The 18,798-nt window shown below is 38.2% G+C and overlaps 1 protein-coding gene across 1 annotated transcript in view; it reads left to right on the top strand.

Moving 5' to 3' along the window:
- Positions 1–18,798, top strand: part of ARHGEF10 (Rho guanine nucleotide exchange factor 10) — a 107,528-nt gene that overhangs the window by 57,725 nt on the left and 31,005 nt on the right. The window contains exons 19-23 of the mRNA XM_061357532.1: positions 737–912; positions 14,348–14,463; positions 16,154–16,281; positions 16,768–16,868; positions 18,107–18,228. Coding sequence (XP_061213516.1) covers positions 737–912; positions 14,348–14,463; positions 16,154–16,281; positions 16,768–16,868; positions 18,107–18,228 — 643 coding nt within the window. The remainder of the gene's footprint in view (positions 1–736; positions 913–14,347; positions 14,464–16,153; positions 16,282–16,767; positions 16,869–18,106; positions 18,229–18,798) is intronic.

The raw sequence follows: 18,798 nt of genomic DNA, 5'->3' as shown, positions 1-18,798 counted from the left end.
CTGTGAAGTAGGTCTCTTTTTATTCACTTTAATATCTCTTTTGTCCTTTATGACAAATACGTGCTTAAATGTGCATAAGGGAATGAAGGAAACAAAGGAAGAGGAGTATTAATGCCATTTCTGTTCCAAGTGAACTTCTCCAGTGTGCTCTTCCCTCTGAAATGCCTGTTGCGATACACGTTTCCTTTAGTAGCAGCTCACGTGAGATTACTCTCAGAAGCCACAGCAGGTCTTCTGTAAAGGACATCCTAGGTTGTGGGGCTCGGCAGAAACATTAGCTCATAACCCCTTGGGAGGTTATGTTGCCCTTCCTACTGCCGGTAGTCATTCAAAGGTCCCATCATTTATACTCCTCTAACCATAGCAGTCACTTCATTTGAGCACTGTTTCAAAAGAATTAGGAAAATATGGAGCCAAAGTGTCATCCTAAACACTTGTATTAGGATATCAAAATGCACATTGGTCTTACAAGATGGTCATTTATGTTTTGTTATAGAAATGTAGGGACAGTTATTGGCAGCCCTATGCTGTTTATAAGCAAGACTATTTGCACCTGCATATCTGCTTATTGCACTTCAGGAAAGGTCAGTCTCAAAAGTCAGCCTGATGCATGTATTTGTTTCAAGTTCTGCATGGCACTCAGACTGATAAACAGCAGATTTTAGAAGCTAAAATAATAAATAGGATGCCATTAAACATAGTTGCTTGTCACAGCAGTAATTTGTGCATCTTCCAGCTCTTCCTATGAAAGCAGTGGCACCGTGACAACTGGCCAGAGGTACTTATTGAAGTGGAGCGTACCACTTGGACAAGTGGAAGTCATAGAGTATGGCAGCAGCGAGGGCCAAGGAGACAACTGCAGGTTTCCACCCCAGCACTCTGCTGAGAATGCCGTCATTAACTCAAAGCCAAGTAAGTGACAGGAGTTACTGACTCTTACAGACTTCTTTTGTTAAAATCATATTTGAATTTCAGTGGGCTACTGAAAGCAAAGGAAAGCATTTTGTGCATTAAGACTTCTGTAACGTGGACAGTAATACAGCTTCTTTCTTTGGAAACTCTGGATCCATAAACTGGTAGCAAGTCTTCTTCCTTGAAACATGAATTACTCTTATTTTTCCTAGTTTAGAGTTTTATGCACGAATGCATATAGAGTTTTAAAGCATGAATGTGTGTGGGTGTGCAAAAAAGGTTATTTTGGTGTTGTGTACTGGCTAATGTAGCTGGTCATTCATATGTTCTTTATCCCATAGTTAAGGCAAGGAAGTTTCAATAAAAATGACTGGCCACCCTATTGCTGTGAAATAAGAGTCTGGACACAAACAGTTATGACAAAGTAGAAGCTGCCCATACATAGTATTGTACCCTTACAACATAATAACAAGTGTTTCAGAAAAAAACACTTGAATTTTAATTTTAATGAATGTTTTTGAAGCAATATGCCAATAGGTAATTTCCTCCAAGTTTCTCTCCGAAACTGACCTCAAGCTCTGAAGTTTGCAAGTTCTTTCTGTACTTGTTAATCCCTCCTACAAGCCTGCCAGCTACCCTCAGGAGATGTATGAATTTCAAGAACTTGCTTGGTAGCTAGCCTTTCATGTATAATGTTATTTTTATAGCCTGTATTTTGCCTAAATACTGTACTTTTATGTGCATTTAATATATTTAGATTATGATCCCTATTAATGGACTAAAAGGTACATGAATTTTGGTGCTAGCTCAGGGAATTATTTCACACTGTATTTCTTTAATATTGGAGTCATGAATTTTCCCACAGTTGTGCTGAAAGGAGGCATAAACGTTATGCTTCAGGATGGCCTGAGGTGCAGATGCAGCATTTATTATCCCACATATTCTCCAGGATGGTTATTTTCAGGTCTTCTTGCTCCTCCCTTTGTAAATAGCCATAGGAAATTTTTGTAGGTACTTATGTATCAATTTCAAGGGTGACTTCATTCTTGCAACTCCTTTTAGCATTAATGGGCTACTCTGACAATATTAAAGCTCTTCTATTACCATTTACCAGCTGCTGCATTCATGACCCTGAGAGGAGTGTAATAAGGGAGCATATTACTTAGAACTGGGAGTCTTTCTTGTAGGTGAGTGTGGGAGGAACAGCTTGTTGAATATTCCTGCTGCAACTTTGTGCAGTGGCTTCACAGCTGATAATACCAAATCCTTTTCTGTCATCAAGATCAGATGGGGAAATGGAGCATGAGGGGAGAGAGAATAACTCTTATCCAAATAGTCCTTTAGAACCTAATTTAACCTCTTGGCTTTGAGTTTTTGTCAGCTTCATGATGTTTAGTGACAATATCCCACTTTGCACATCATTTGTAGCCTCAACCTTCAGATTAAATGGCAGTTAATTAGGTAAAAGATGAGCTGAACTAATTGTTCTCTTGGTAAATTCTGATTGTTGTATTCAGCCTTCTAATAAAAGGGAGCAAAAGATGAGAAATAAAAAGGCTATGAAGGATACTGGTTATACAAATGAATACATTTTCCCTCAGCTTTAATCAAACATTTCTGCCAGATGGCCCAACTAAAATTAATATAACCAATCATGAAAGCAGAAAAGCATAGCCTTGCTGTTTGCACATACTGCTATGTCTGCGTTAGCTGTTATTCTGAATGTAGATTTGTCTAATTGGCCTATATAGATAAGTTTGAATACACACCTAATTGTGTTAGTTATTCTGTAGAGTTGCCCCTTAGTTTTAGTCTTCTTGGCTGCTAAAGATTACAGAAGCTCAGCTAGTACAGCTTTACTGCAGAGAGAAAGGGACTGGTAAGACTTTGTGTAATGGTCCATTGTTGCTTGTTAATTTGCATATACCAAGATGCTACATTTTATAGTTGATGATGACACAATCTTTATTATCATATTGCTGGTGAGACTATTGGGTATTTACCACAAATTGCAAAGCACATCCCAGGGGCCTCATAGTATGTGGTTTTCGTAGTATCTAATGAGCAAGAACAATTTGGGATGCTACAAGCAAAATCTTCCTTCGATGATGTAGATCCATGTCTCAAACCTTATCTTCAGTTCATTTCCAGTTTGCAGGAACTTAAGAGATAAAGAATAATGACGATTCTGTGTAAAAGTGTTAAGTAGCAGGGGAAAGTCAAGTATTTGACCCCTGTGAGGCTGGTATTCTCACATTATTGCTGTGGTTAGCAAGGATTTTTGATGGGTTCTGGTTGTGTCCTTGTAAGAATTACTGGTCATTAGTTATATTTCTCTTATCATGGCAGTTTCTTCTCTCCCAGAATCCTTTTTATGAGAAGCCAACTGTCATAAGCGTATCTCTATTTTTTATTTGCTAAATGAAGTTTACGCTTTCTGGCAGAATAGTATAGTTTAAAGATGCAAACTTTACTTTGCATGCTACAAAGAAATTAATAGCTGAATTTGGATTAACCTCATACGAGCTGTAATATGTAGCTGCTGAAAGGTTGATAGGTTTTAGTAGTACATATAAATCAAGGACATGCTTTAGTACTGTTCTAAGGTGGAAAGCAAGGGCTATGTGAACTTAGCTTTTATTAGGCAAAATCCTCAATTTGCAGCTTTCTACCCAGCTCTGCTTTGCATAGCAGTCTTTTGCCTCTGAATTCTAGAGGAGAACACATTCAGCGGCTGTTAATTCACTTCTGTTTTAAGCCCTTTGTCTTTTGATAGGAGAAACTGTGTGGACTGAGAATATGGTGAGGAAAACAGGAAGGTTTTCCTGGAGCGTATTCTGCTGTGCTGCTCCTGTCCTTGATGTGCTTTTGCTTTATTCCTGTTGTTCTCCTCTATTCTGAATTTTAGTATTTACTTTGTGATGGGCTTGCTTGCATGTTTGTGGCGAGTCTTGATAGTTCTGTACCTCAGTTTCCCCACCTATAAAATAAACTGTGGTCTGGGTAGAAACCCTAAACACTGGAAGGATCTTGGACATCTAATGTGTCCAGAGGGAAGTTAATGGAGGCCACTGATCATTTAAACATGTCCATAGGTAATTGGGATCTTCAAATATCATGTTAAATCATAGATGAATTTAAAAAGTAATCAGTGATCATTCAAATACTAGTTTATTGCTAACTATTTTTTTAGTTAATTTTGTCTTTGTTATTTTAGATGCTGTAAGCATTTAAAGCAAATTAACATGTTTATTATCTTTTTTTGTTAATATATGCTGCTTTATCCTGAATAATTTTAGTACTTGAAGGGATTTATCTGCTGGCTGTTTCCTTTGCTTTTGGTTTATTAGAGGGTTGGGGTTTTTTGGTTGGCTTTTGAGGCAGTTTACTGCATAGCTATATTCTAGGAAATTACTCAGTTAAAATGGATGAGAAGCTGAATCAAATTTATGGAAAGAGGGCACCAAGAAAGTTCAGTGTTACCTGCATTCTTCCAATAAAAATGAGGATGGGTGAAGATCAATGAATACAGCTTGGTTAATATGACATATTTTAAATATGCCTTCTGAAAATATAAAACGTATAGTCAATAGCAAATTTGTAACTTCTCAGCAAAATGTACTATATTCCACTCTAGGAGAATCAGGACCTTGCAAGTCATCCATCTATACATAAAATCACTGAAAATGCAGTTGTTTATTATGCTTCTTAAATGTGAGTATAGGAGCAAAAGTCAAATATACTTTCCAGAGATTCAGTTTCTCAGACTCCTGACATCTGTTATTATGATTATGCAGCACTTTATGCAAACTGTTGATGGTTTATGAAATGTGGTTTCTGTGCTGAGATGGATGCCTGCCTGTTTGGTGCTGCAGTGAAAGCAGCCACCCCAAGTTGTCCATTCTGTGGTTCTCAAGAACAAAAGGGGTGAGCTGTAAAAGTTTTTCACAGTGATTTTATTTAAGAAGACCAGACTAAAGAGAGTCTGTAGAAGCAAGTGGAGAGAGCTAAGCATCCTGCCATTTCTGGGTGGGAAACCAGTGCCTGTCAGCAGTATTCTACAGCTGATCATGAGACATATGCAGCATAGCCTATGACTTAAACAAAGAACTGTTTAATTTGAGCCATATGGTTAAAGGCTGAAGGAGAAAAAGACCCACCAGTACTATATATCATGCAATCATTAGATGTGAGATAACAGTAAAATAATAATAAAAAAAAAAGGGTTACCATGTTTATGGCTGCATTTTACTGGTATTTTTTTGTTTCACAGGTTTATAATTCCTAACTGATTATCAAATCTCAGCACTGCTAAACCATGGCTTTTCTCCTTTCCTGGTCAGACTTACAGGAAGACATTTGTACTCCAGTTTCCATTCACCTGTGGCTTTGATCTCCGTGGGTTGTGTTTATTGTCAGCGTAGTAGTGACACAGCCCTGAAGTGCAGGCATGATTCCTCTCTTCTGAGTTTCCTCCTGTCTGATGCAGTTACTTCTTGTAGGTTTGCAAGTGTTGCCAGGGAAACAGGTGTGGATGTTTGATGTACTATAGTGTGCTCATGTGTTTCTGTTGATGTCTTGCTCAGTGGAAGGACAGCTTTTCTCAAAAACAGCTTGTGCTGCTGTGACTGCTGTTGCTATTAAAGCGAGGGGGTTTTGCTGGTTTGTCTAATGAGAAACGTAGACTTGGGGAAAGCAAAAAAAGTTGTCAACTTTATCATCACTTTGAGGCTGGACAAATGCAATGCAATGTCTAGGCATATCAACTCTAGCGTTGGCGATAAGGTTTTAAAAGGATGTTGTGTCATGAATTCTAGCTGAACTAACTTTCACCTCTGTGAAATATGTATAGAGTAATAATGTGAATCTTTATTTTAAAGCTATTGAAAATAATACTGTACACTAAAGGATATCTACTGTGTTCATAAATGTAGACTAGCATTGACATATGCTAACAAAAGACCAGAGATTTAAGTAACTCCAACTTGGCCTGTTCAGCTGGGTGACATTAAATAGTTCACTCGTTAAGTGGATATATGTTTCTAGTTGGTAGCTTGGGTGTAGAATAAATTAGGTGTTACGTGTTTGTCTCACCCACTTAGGATGAGATTCTTCTCTTTGCCTTTTGTATTTGTAAGTGTAGTTATAGGGCTTGATGTTCACCTCCTATAAGCCTTTTTCTGTGTTGCTAGGGGTCTTGTCGATGAGTTGACAGAGTAGTAAAATGAGTAGAAACCAAGCTATAAGCAAGCAAGCGAGTGTGACTAGGGAGATAGGCTCCTCAGCACAATTTCCGCATGAGCTGTTATAACTAGTCTGTTGGGAACTCTAGGGAAAAGCTTTAGCAGCTTGGCCAGTTTACAATCACTTGCAGACCTGTCTTGAGATCCCTGCAGTACTTTGATCATGAAACACATTCATATGTGTACTTTCACTGCCTGTTTAAGTTAGTGCTTATCTTCTCACATCCAGTTCCTCTCTTGCCCTTCATGACTGTGCAGGTGCTCCTTGGAGATCCTGTGCAGCCCCTCTTCCTCTGTAGGAAAGAGCAAAGCTTCCAGGTCCAGGCTGTCCTCAGCCTTTCATTTTGGGACCTGTGAGAGGAAAGGGCCTTTCACTCTAAATTCTCTGTTTCCAAGATTTCCTTCCTCATGGGAATAGAGGCAGGAGCTGGAGTTCCTCTGATCCATACCTACAGTCAGCACAGGGTCCAGGAAGCACTTGACTGTTGTCCTGGCTAGAGAGATGTTGAGGAGCTGGGCTATGGGGTCTGCATTTGTCAGCGTATTTGGGTTCCGGTGTTTCTCCCTCCTGTCCCCTACTGCTTTCGCTTCCTTCAACATATCTGGCACAGCACAGCTGCTTCTGTCAGCAGGAAAAATATTTATGGCATTTTATCTGTGAAATTCCCTGTTGGCCAGGATTAACTGGAGTTTAATATAATCCATGTTCCTAGTGTATGAGCTACTTGTCACCATCTCAAGAGGCTTTGCGTTTCCTTGGTGTGCTTGCATAATTTTACTCACAAATGGTATAGCATTATGAACTTAATACCTTACTCAGTATTTGTAGTTGCAAGCTGTTGATCTTATCTTTATAGTGCTCAAACTGTGTGAATAAGCAGGTTTGTGGTTGAACTGTAGTTTTTGTGCAACCTGTTTCTTTGGTATTCAGATCTGATACAGTGAGCATACAGCAAGACAGGTCTCAGCATTCATGTAATTACTCATTGAAAGCAAGGTATTAGCAGCTGACAGGGAGGTGAAGCATGTTAACAATACTTTGCCAGAGTTGAGACTTGGGAGGTTTGTTTCCCAGCACTGTTTTATATGTACTGGGTGGCATTTGGTTCTTTGTGATCAGGACTTGAAGAACTCCCCTGTCTTGCATGGCAGTGAGAATAAATACATTAAAGAGTTTTAGAGGCTCAGATTATTGGATTCAATAATTAAGCTTACAAAGATTACTTTTAGGTGCTTACACGATTAAAATATGATTAGACTGAATAATGTCATTTCATGTTTATGGTAATGCTCTTCATGTTGGTTGATGATGATGGGTCCTGACTGTATTGCTAATTAGGCTTGCTTACTCCAGGGGTTAATTGCTTATCCCTTAATATTGTGTATGTGTTTGTGCTGCTTCTTTCTGCACGGAGTTACTAAGCCTAATTTAGGGTTATGCTTTAAAGCTACATGTGAGTAGCGGCTAAGCTTTTCATTTATGGCTGCCACTTAAACTCTTTGTCTTCTGAGGTTGCTCCTGACTTCCCATTTGCTTCAATTTCCAAACCTGGAGACTGATATACTCTCTAAATATCTGTGTACTTCAGACCTGAGAGTCAGGTGAGCTACAGTTGAGCTACGGTGGCTCAGATTTTTTGGGTGCGTGCAATTGTGGAGATCATGAGTTGGATTTGATGTGAAAGAAAAGAAATGGGTAAGGCATAAAGTCTGCTTTTCTCTTACAAACTTTAAATTGACCTGTGGGCTTGTTTACATCTTAAACTAGGATTTTGGATTCACAAGACTATTTTTTTTTTAATTATTATTTATTTTACTGAAACTCCAGGTGGCCATTAAAATGCTCTCATAAAGGAGAAACGAGAAAACAACCCACCCACATGCTTCTCTGAGGTGTCTATGGAAACAGGAGCAGCATGAGTGAGCAAGTGGAAGGACACAAATAGGAGGAGGGTGGTGCTGAAGGAGCTGGTAGGGGCTTTGCTTACATAACGCAATGTGCAGGAAGCTTGTTGTTCAGCATCTAAAAATCTCATCTGCTTTGTCACTGGCTTTAATACTCGTTCAGAATTTCCAGGTGGAAGGTGTCAGAGGTACGGAGGCAACTCCCTTGTCAAATACACTTTCTGGTGCTGGTGCTTGGATTTGTCAAGTTATGTGCAAGAGAAGGTTTCAGAGCAGCAGGGGATCCTCATCACTGCCCTTCCAGAAAAAGCTAGGTGGTCTGGTGTGCAGGGTTTTGTAAAGAGAAAGGGAATAGTACTTAAGAATGGGCATCAGTATCAAGTGCTAAATGAATGGCAATTCATTGGAATCCAGGTATTCCAAATATTCACGATCTTTTTTGCCAGCTCTTTTTAACTGTTGCTGAAATAGATTGTTTGTATATAGAAATGCCACATAAAGGTCTCCTTTTCCATTTTCACTGAGGAAATCAGTTCCACTAGACCTCCTCAAGAAGAATGCTTTTTCTCCTTTTGACAAGTTCTCTTTCCCAGAACGCCTTCAAGGTGTTTGTCTTGTGTGTTTTTTGTGTACCAGATCCAGGAGCATGATCCAGTACCAAGTGTAGGGGAAGAATTTTTCAATTACAGCTATAAAATCTTGGCCTTTATTAATGTTTTCTGGTTTTCTCTCTTTACATTAATTATCAAGATCTTCAGAGAACAGGAAACTATTTAACTTCAGGTATAATGCTGTCTCAGACTGTCTCCATTCTTGTACCTCATGAAGGTGGTGGGTGTCTTAAAATTGAGCAGTGGGGTGCTGTCTGCCCATTATTGGTTGATGGAAGAAAAATAATAAACCAGTGAAACATTTCCAGGAAAAAGTCACTTTTAAAACAAAATAATTGAATATTTCTAACTGCACTTAAGTAGTTTTAAATATAGTACTGCTACATTGTCATAGTTTAACCTAAACATGTTAAGCATCTCATGACATGAGCCCAGTTTATTATGAACTGATCAAGAATTCATCTGGTATTGTGATGCTTTGCTTTCCAGAACACTGTACAAGCTTCTCAGGTTTAGACACGTGTTGCAGGAGGGGCCTAATCTTTTATTATTTGTTCTGAGTGAGTAATTCTAATACAAGTACTAGCTCAGACACAGCAACTTTTGAAGTTACCTCCCACATATATAACTTCTCCCCCACTCCAGGTGATTTTTGTGCCCAACATGAGGGTTGAATCTTTTCCAGATCTCTTCCCTTCGAACACTTGGTGTTTCAGTATGCTGCCTGGATGCATACAGATGGCTCTGTGGGAGGAAGCAATACAAATGTGCTCAGGCTCAAAGACCAGATTGCAAATGGCAAGTCAAATTTGGGATCTACCAACCTTTCAGAGTAGCCTTTGGACCTGGCATGTTCTTCAAGTTCCTCAGTAATTTAGTGGTACTCTTCAGTAATGCTGGAATTATAGTCAGCAGTATAGCTTTTCTCAGTTTTAGTTATGGTTTTCACATGTTGAGCATTTGTGAACTTCTATTTTGTGTAACACCTAGTTGACTTCAAGGCTCTGTGTGTCTCAGAAATAAAGTAATCTTTCAAATGACCTTGAATTCCCATCACTCATCAGTTCTCACTTCATGTAAGTATGGCTTTTTATAAAGCAGTTTGTATTGATGTACTGTGGTTTTGAACCATGTGGAGCAAAGGTCATTACTATAATAATACTCAAGGCAGATCTTGTCAAGATTGGTTACTTTGCAGTAAAAGAGATACCCATGAGTGTATCTATTAACAACCTTTGTCTTTAACACGGTACACAATACAGAAATGCTTGCAAGAATAGTTGTGATATTGAGAATATACTGAATGAGGCTTTTATTTTATTTGCATGCCACTTGTATTTGTGTAATGCTATTACATGAAAAAAAAAATATCCTTCTAATTGGGAATGAACAGGAGTTTAATACAGGAAGGGACCACCTGAGCCATTGTGTTTGCTTACCCAGGAATAGACATTTAAATTGTGGGTGACTACATCTACTCTAAGCATTGCAACACTATTTTTTTTCCCCCCTTTTGTAACATAAATCTGATCACCATGGTAAATAGACGTGTCCCTTAGTAATTCTTTGAAAGGAAGGATAGGGTGTGATCAGCTCAGGATTATAATATCCAATATGCTTGTGGTGCCCATGAGAATTGACAATTTGGAGGAACTGGATAGACAGCAGTCCCAAGGGAGAGGCTGCTCTGCCAGTGCCCATTAAAGCAGCTGCCCCTGTGCAGGAAGAGAGCTCAGCTGCTGGCTGTGCTCCCTAGTAAAACAGCCTGCTGCCAAAGGCAGTTCTCCCCCTCTGCCTATACCCAAGCATTAGCACACAGGTACTTCTCTTGCATGTGTGTATTCATGCACAACTTTCCAAATCCATATATTGCCTAAGCCAACTGACTTAAACCACACCCAGGGAATTTGCTGCAGGCTTTGAAAATGCCTGGATGTAAATGGGCTAAAACCGCTTCTGTTTCAATGATAAGAATTACTTCAAACCAGGCAGGACTAGTGAATTTAAAGCTGCTGTGCTGATAGTAACTCTGGGAAATGAGGAGGTAAATAAGTGTTTAGTACTGTATTCAAATATATCTTGGCTAAGGAGCAATTTTGCATAGCAGCAAAAATCAATTTAAACTTTGACCGCTTTTCTTCCCTCTAAAGCAAGTGGCAGTTTTGTTTTATTTTTTAACCTTGAATGTATTTCATAATAATGGTGTGCACGGAATCAGGTATTTTGCATGCATTACTGATGTTTGGCAGCGATCTTGCCTGTTGCAGGGAGGCACGAATTCCTCTGGTAAAATCTTAGCAACAAAGGAGCTGATGAAAAAAATTCCTGCTAACTTACATGTGGCCAAGATTTCACCCTTGATCTGTAGGCGGAATGCAAAAAATGTTGCTTCCAAGACCCCAGATGTAGGTATTGGTTACAGCACACTCTGTTCTCCTCCCTGGGCACGCTGTCTTCTGTAACACATAGGATGTGTAGAGCTGGGGAGAACCTCCTCTAAACTCATGGAAGGTTGGGGCTGGTTTGTTGGTTGGTTGTTTTTTTTCCACATTGGAAAAATAAATTGCTTTGGAGCTTGATCAGCAAGAGTAGCTTAGAAACAGGAAGGAAACGGCTGTATCATTTGTGAAACATTTCAAAGTACAAAAAGAAGCCAACCACGTAACTGCTTTGGATTGAAGCCAAGAGTTTTTCAGTGCTTTCTACAGGGGAAAAAAAAGGTGAACACCCACCCCAAGATAGCCAGTAATCAAATGGTCAGGGAACATGTGTAGGCTGAAGCAGCCAGTCTTTGGCTTTGAACTGAGAAACACATCTGATGATCAGATTAGTGTGCCCCCCCACCTCCTTCACCCCAAAAGAAACCTCTATCAGACAATTCTCAGCCATTTGAACTAGGAGTCAACATTTTGTTAACCACCAAGCAGCTAATCCTATGTGTAAAGAGTAACTTTACAGGACCCTATTCAGAGATGAAATTGTTATAACTCATTATCCAGACACTAACCACATGGCCAGTTCTCAGCTGTCCTCTGAGTCCATCATTGCTGATCTCTGAAGCTTAGTGATTTTACTGTGTTCCAGTTTGTGCCCACCAAGGAATTCCATAAAAGTACAATATTAGCCGTAGCTGTTGGTCTAGTCCTTGACTATTAAAATTTCTTCTTAATTTGGCCGTTTCTTTTGTAGAGCATCAGAGATGGAGGCAGGCTCCTTTAATTATGTATTGATCTGCTTTTTGGCTTTCTTTCCTGTGCTGCTAATGTGATCTTTAATGAATGAGCCTAAAGTGACTTCTGTTTCATTTTTCTATGTGGCAGAATTTCAGATGCCAGGTTAGTTTATTTGCTTTGACACTGTTATTTGCATCCTTTTTATCTTGACTTATAAAAAGCTGATAAAATATGCGTGGAGGAGACAAAATAGACTCAGATGACAATTAGTGAATGAAAGTCAAGATTTATACCTTATTTTCAAGTCTGGAATGAGGATATTTGTAAGAGCGTTTGTAGCTCCAGGAAGAAGATTGTATAGGACAGCTCTTTTCAGGCATGGTAAATATATATACACTGCACAGGGCAAGTCCATCCGTGTAACAAGTTAAAGTTTTCCTTATGACCTCCATTGAAGACTGTGGCATAAAGTCCTCTTGGGTCTACCTTGCAGTCATTCTTTTTCATAGTGTAGAATAAATGTGATGATCTTTTTTTATGGACTGATTTGGTTTTAAGGGTGAGAAAGGCTGGATTGTTCTTTTAATTAACTTTCAGAACAGGCAAAGAAGGGTGGATGAAAGTTGTGTCTGTTATCTGGCTGGGTAAATAGTAGTAAGTGCTGTAGTAAGTCACTCCCCTATTTAGTGCTTAAGGGCAATACACAGAAATTCTTTCATTGATTCAATTTAACAGAAGATTTAAGGGCAAGAGAATAATTTGAAAATTTATGGGAATGTGTTTAGGTTCATCTGCTCAGGTTAATGTTGCATTTTCCTGCAGAGAAGTGAAAAAATCAGAGGTAAAGTAACCCTTAACATTTTCCTTTAGACTTAAAATTTTGTGCTCTTCAAGTTTTAAGGCAGACTCCTGCCTTAGTATAGTGAGTTGTGTTAAAGAAAACCATCCGGTGATGTCTTCAACCTGTATGATGCCTCCAAATAGGGGCATTTCTTCAGAAAATACAGTTATTTTGATATGTAACTGACAACATACTAATGATTTAAGATTAATTGTCTTGTGTGTGTGCATTTTTCATGTTTATTGTAGCTTACATTATTTTAATAGCTTTGTGTTTGGCTTGTTGTACTCTGGTTTATACTTTGGGGCCTGTAGCAGACATAGGAAACATAGGTGCTCAAAATGTCTTGGCTGGCAGCTGGCCTGAGTCCAGCACTGACCTGCCTGTGTCCATGCTCCTGATCTGTCTACAGAGTGGGTAGCCAGCATCAGTTAGATTCTTGCCAACACAGTTTTGAAATCCTTCTGCTCCAGGGAAATTTGCCACCCTTAAGTAGCTCCAAAGTTGTGGTAAGGATGAAGGATCCTAGTTTGGATAATATGCTCTGTGAGCTAAATAATGTGTGGGGCTTTCCTGGAAAGATAATCTAGCCCAGTTCCTGTCATATAGCCAAAGGGAAACATGCTGACTCTGTGTGAAACAGGGTGGGGTTCTTTACAGAGAGAGAGTTCTATTTCCGCAAGAATTATATACCCATCCTGCTCCTAATATCACGTCTGGAAGTCAGAGTGTATTAGCAAGAAACTTTGTGCATTTTAAGTAGACAGTTTATCCTACTATCAGTATAATTTTGGAATGGACGTTATCTTAAACACATGTATTTATTGATTGCTAAAGCAGAAAGTTTCTGTTGCTATTAAGATTTGTTGCTATCTCAGTGAAAATCCTTTTTTTCACTTGACCATGGTTGCAATAAAATTTCAACTGATTCAGTGAAATTGCAGGCTCATGTTAGAGTTAGGATGTGGGTATATGATTCGATGTGGATATATGCCTTGCGATCAATTAAACAAATTGAGTTTTAAACCACCATAGTGAAGGATACAAATAGCTTTTTTGGCTTTGCTGTGTGACTAAAAGCAACCTTTGGGAAGGCTGTTTAGACTGAGGTGTAGTAACAGCAAGTCTGCTGCTTGGTGCTAAGCAAAACTTTCATGTCAGCAAGAAATTCTGGGGCCAGTGAAGCTTCAGTGTTTGTCATAGTTCTAATGCATGCTTGTTAAAACTATATATAATGCTCTCAGTCATACTAGATGAATAAACATGAATTGTCATTGTAGCTGTAGAAGGCAATATAAGGTGAGCTAAAAGGATATGTCTATGGGAACGCCTGTACATGTGAAGCTGATACATGATAACATACTACTACCTGCACTTTCCCAAGATGCATTTCTAATTATCTGTCTGCAGGGCTGTTAAAATGGAATATCAGTGATACGTGTATAAACAAAGCACTCTGATTTTTAGAAGTAATGAGTACCCTAGCTGCACATTGGTGTTAGTTGCTTTTAAAATTTAAAATGAGCATTACCGATTTTGTTAACCTTGCTTTTCATATTGCTAAGAATTAGCAATATATGTTAATATTATCTTTGCCATGCTTTTCTCTTTCAACCAAGAATTACATCTTTGTATATAACCTTATGTTTTTATTCATTTTAGACAAGCTGTATATGGGACCAGGGCAACTGTACCATGATCTGCAGAACCTTTTACATGACTTGACTGTAATTGGTCAAATTAGTCAATTAATAGGCAGCCTTAAAGGAAACTATCAGGTAATAAACAAAGCTGGATTTATTTTTCAAGTATGTCCTGTTGTAAAGTACCATACCTGTCTTTCCCTAGGAGCTGTGTAAGGCATTTTTTAGTTCTCTCTGTAGAGTGTTATAATTTTTACCTCTAGTAATTAATTTACTTAAAACTATTTAGTGTTATGAGTAGATTGTAGCTGTCTTTCTAATCTTGTTTTTCTTTTTTGCTTTTAAGTGTAAGTGGATGCTACAAGTGTCTGCATTTCTCAGTAGCTGATAAGCTTATATAGGAACACAATTACATTTGATCTTATGAAATTGCATTCTTGCAGTCAGACAAGGTAGTAGAAGGATGGTTATTTGTAGGGAGCTCTTGATGCCCATCCGAGCTCATAATCCTGGCTACTGGGGGGAGCTGTTCTTAAAACTGCGTGCAAAGCACAAAAATATGAAAAGGATTCTTAAGGGAACTTTGAAAGTAATTTGCTTTGGCTTTCTTCACATTCCTTTTATTTAGCTTATATTCTGGCAAGTGAATGCAATAGTTTAACAGTGGATTTCAGAATAAGTTATCCACAGTCTGAAGACTTAAAAATAAAAATATATGTATGTATTGCTTTTTTCCCCTTTGTTTTACTTGCTTTATATATGCTTAGGCACAATTTTTAACTCTTAGCTGCCACCATAGGCTGTAAATATATGTGTGTGAATATGTATATGAAAGCTGAGTTTCTCTTGGGATATCTTGTCTTCAGAATTAAGGGCATTAAATAAAACAAAGTTTTGTGAAAATATGTACTGTGAAGGAAGTTTATGGAAACAGTACCTTTGGACAAAATTTCACAAGTATCTGAAGGTAAACTTCAGCTGCATTTTTGGGAATATGTACAGCAGAGACACAATAAGATGTCACTCACTAAGATCTACAAAACCTTTCGGCCTGTATTTCTAGTTGAGCCAACTATGTTTTGAAAACTTAAAATTCAGTCAATGTTTCCAGGTAGAGGTGTTTTATCAATAATTAGATACAAGGTAATTAGAACAGTGTGGTTGAGGAATGAGGTCAGCTTCCCTATTTCTGAAAAAGACCTCAATTTTCACAAAATTCTGACTGTGGAAAATTAGTGTACCTTTGTGTATGAATACCGGTTACTGTTGATACTTTTAAGTGTCACCCAGGTGTGTTTTTGCCTTCTGTGACCAAACACTCTGATTGCTTATTAACTCAGGATATTATTTCAGCATTGTATTTAAACAGATTCCAGCTGCACAGGCAGCTTTCATGATGGCTCTGTAAACACTTTAGATCAAAGATTTGAACAAAACCATACTGGCAGTATGATTTGTAGATGTTTTTATGAGATTTTCTTTAGGAACAGGATTTGTGGGTTTTGTATAACTCCCTGAAATGAAGTAAAAGTGTTGTGTGTACACCTGATGCAAATTTACATAATCTGAAAAACATTTGGTAGTGTCATCTGTATATCATCAAACTGAGCAATGTGAGATTGAATCATCAGATCAGATATTTTGGAATTTTTTTACAGATATTTTTGAAATGTGTTTTCAAATATGGCTAAATTTTCCATGATTAAAATGTGGATTAAGTGAGGCCCAGGTGCCAGAAATTGTTTGTTGTATGCAGACATCACCTTAGCCTGTTGGAACTAGGCCAGTAGGCTGGTATTGAATCTTAGCTGTTCTAATTTTTCAGAATTTAAACCAATCTGTAGCCCATGACTGGACCTCAGGTTTACAAAAACTGATTCTGAAAAAAGAAGATGAAATCAGAGCGGCAGATCGCTGTAGAATTCAGCTGCAACTCCCAGGAAAACAAGACAAGTCAGTAGTAAACTTGATTACAAATCTTTCTAAATGGGCTTATGTATTAGACATAGAAGCACTAGGGAGGATTTGGGAACCTTTAGTTTTACCCCTTTTCTGTCTCCACAGTTAGCTTCTGACTTCTGCTGTCATGACACAATGCTGGGAACTTGTATGTTCCAGGGCAGCATTGTAGTTTTTCTGTTTCTCAACCCTGCATTCCAGGTGCAGGAAGAGAACAACTCTGACAGTGACATCTCATAGGCAACACCCACTGTTATATTCTTTCATCCACGGGGTGTTCTTCTTGTACCATGTCATGTAAAGTGTAAGAAGATGGGTGTATAGCATATCATAACCTGAATGCTTATATCAGAGCTGTGTCTTTGCCTAAGTATTAGAAAATACTGAAGCTTCATCTTACTCAGTGTCTCTAGCCTTGACTGAATCTCATACTCAGTGTGTTTACAGTGGCTTTTTCTTTGTTTTTTTTTTGTCTTGCAGGTCTGGGCGGCCCACTTTCTTTACAGCTGTGTTCAATACATTTACCCCTGCCATCAAACAGTCCTGGATCAACAACTTACAAATGGCTAAACTGGCCCTTGGTAATTCTTAATTACTTAAATTTCCTGTCAAGTTTAGGAAGCTCTCAGTGTGCAGTGTAGGGTTGGTTTGTTTGGGTTTTTTTTAATTGTATTTTTATTTTTTAGAAAAATTACTTTGAGAAAAATTTATCTGCAGATAATAAAATTGCAATACAGTGATTAGTAGTGATTGTGTATCACTACAAAGTAATGATGTTATAGGTAGGATGGGGGTTATGAAGGAATAGAATTTCTATAGTACTTTAATAATGTGGTAATCATTATTAGTTACTATATCTAAATTAAAAAGAATGAGATGCCCTATAGGACAGATAGATAAGGAAGTTAGTCCGTTATAAACTTATTTCTTCAGATCTTACAAACTCTATAAACTTGGAACTTCAGGTTCACATTTCTGAGTTTTAGCTCAATGATTTTAGCTAGTAAAGCCAATGAGTTCCTTTGGTTAGCTTTCTGAACATGAAATAAACTCGTGGATGTAGTTCTAATAAAATGCAATACTTCTGTAGTTGGATATGTAGAACTCAAGGTTGGGGGGGGGTTGTTTCTTTTTTCAACATAAGTTTATAGTCTTCACTAGAAGGATTATTACAAATAAACCTGATTTAAATGGGAGCAATAAAGAATGTGCTGTCCTGTGATGTTATTTGTTCCCTGTGTTTGCACAGAGGGCATAGATTTCCAAAGATACTTGGGATTTTCAGTGTCTAATTTGAGAAAGATTAAGGCTATGCACTTTCTAGAAATCGAAGTTCACCTGCACATCCTCAAAATACAGTGTGGTATGGTACTTTAATGGTACCTCAGTGAAGGCCGGCAAAATAACAAAAATAAGAGAGAATGGATGTCTACATCATTCCAGGAGGAGAATCCTTGTAGTTTTGGATAGTTATGATTAGTAGTTAGTAGTGATGTCACACAGGCAGAGAAATGCTATTTGCAAATCAGATTTCCTGAGGTTTTCTGTCCTATTTTAATAACCTAGTTGACAAGATCATTAAGAGAACACATTTTCCTAGTGAAAGGTTCTTTTTTTGCAGTATCGATATGTATCTGATCTACTATATTGAATTTTTGCTCATATTTTTATGCTGTCATTCATGCATATATGGCAGAAGAACAGCCTGATCAGTATTAACCAATCCTGACAGAATTCTTTTCTATTTCCCTAGAGAAGTGTAGGTGAATATTCAGTGTAAGCATTGTGGAATATTTGTTGTTTGTTCTTTCCATTGCAGCTGAGGATAACCTGTTAGGTTGGTTCTGTGTAGAAGACGATGGAAATCAAATCAAAAAGGAAAAACATCCTCTCCTTGTTAGACACATGCCAGTGATGATGGCCAAGCAACAGGAGTTTAAGGTGAACAGAATTTCTATATGAGAATTCCACTTGCTTTTTTTTTTGTGTGATATAACTGCTAAAGAAAACCATATTGTAAATACATCTATTCATATTTATTATTTCTCTTGAGGTGCTATTTTGATGTAAAACCAGTTGCAATGGAAGGTCCAAGAGGGCTACAGGAATGCAAAATACTGCAATCTTTGAAGCATTGGGAAACATAGTGTTGACTTTCATATAGTACTTCATCTGTTTTCGGGTGTAAGCTCATCATTCAATGAAAACAGAACTGCTGGGAGCTATGAATTGGTCTCAAAGTTTCCAAGTGCTTATTTGAGGTTCCAAACTGTCCTGCAGTTTACAAAGTGCAGGAATCTGATGCCCATGATAGCTGTCCTGTACTCGTGTGACTGTGTTACAGCATCTTCCTCAAATTTCTGATTTTTATTAGCTCACTCAAATGATGCTGTAAACGGTTTGGGGGGGGACGACTGGGAGGGTAAGAGAATGTCTCCTTCACAGGTTGACCACCCGAGAAGGAGAAAAAAGATGTGTAATTGCTAAGCACTTCTATTATATACCTCCCAA

Source organism: Neopsephotus bourkii, unplaced genomic scaffold (genome assembly GCF_033783945.1).
Source record: "Neopsephotus bourkii isolate Nb327-2 ecotype Australia unplaced genomic scaffold, CSIRO-AGI_Nbou_v1 NB_908, whole genome shotgun sequence".
NCBI classification, from domain to species: domain Eukaryota; kingdom Metazoa; phylum Chordata; class Aves; order Psittaciformes; family Psittacidae; genus Neopsephotus; species Neopsephotus bourkii.
The sequence above is the reverse complement of the archived record's forward strand: the minus strand, read 5'-3'. Positions and strand labels throughout refer to the sequence as shown.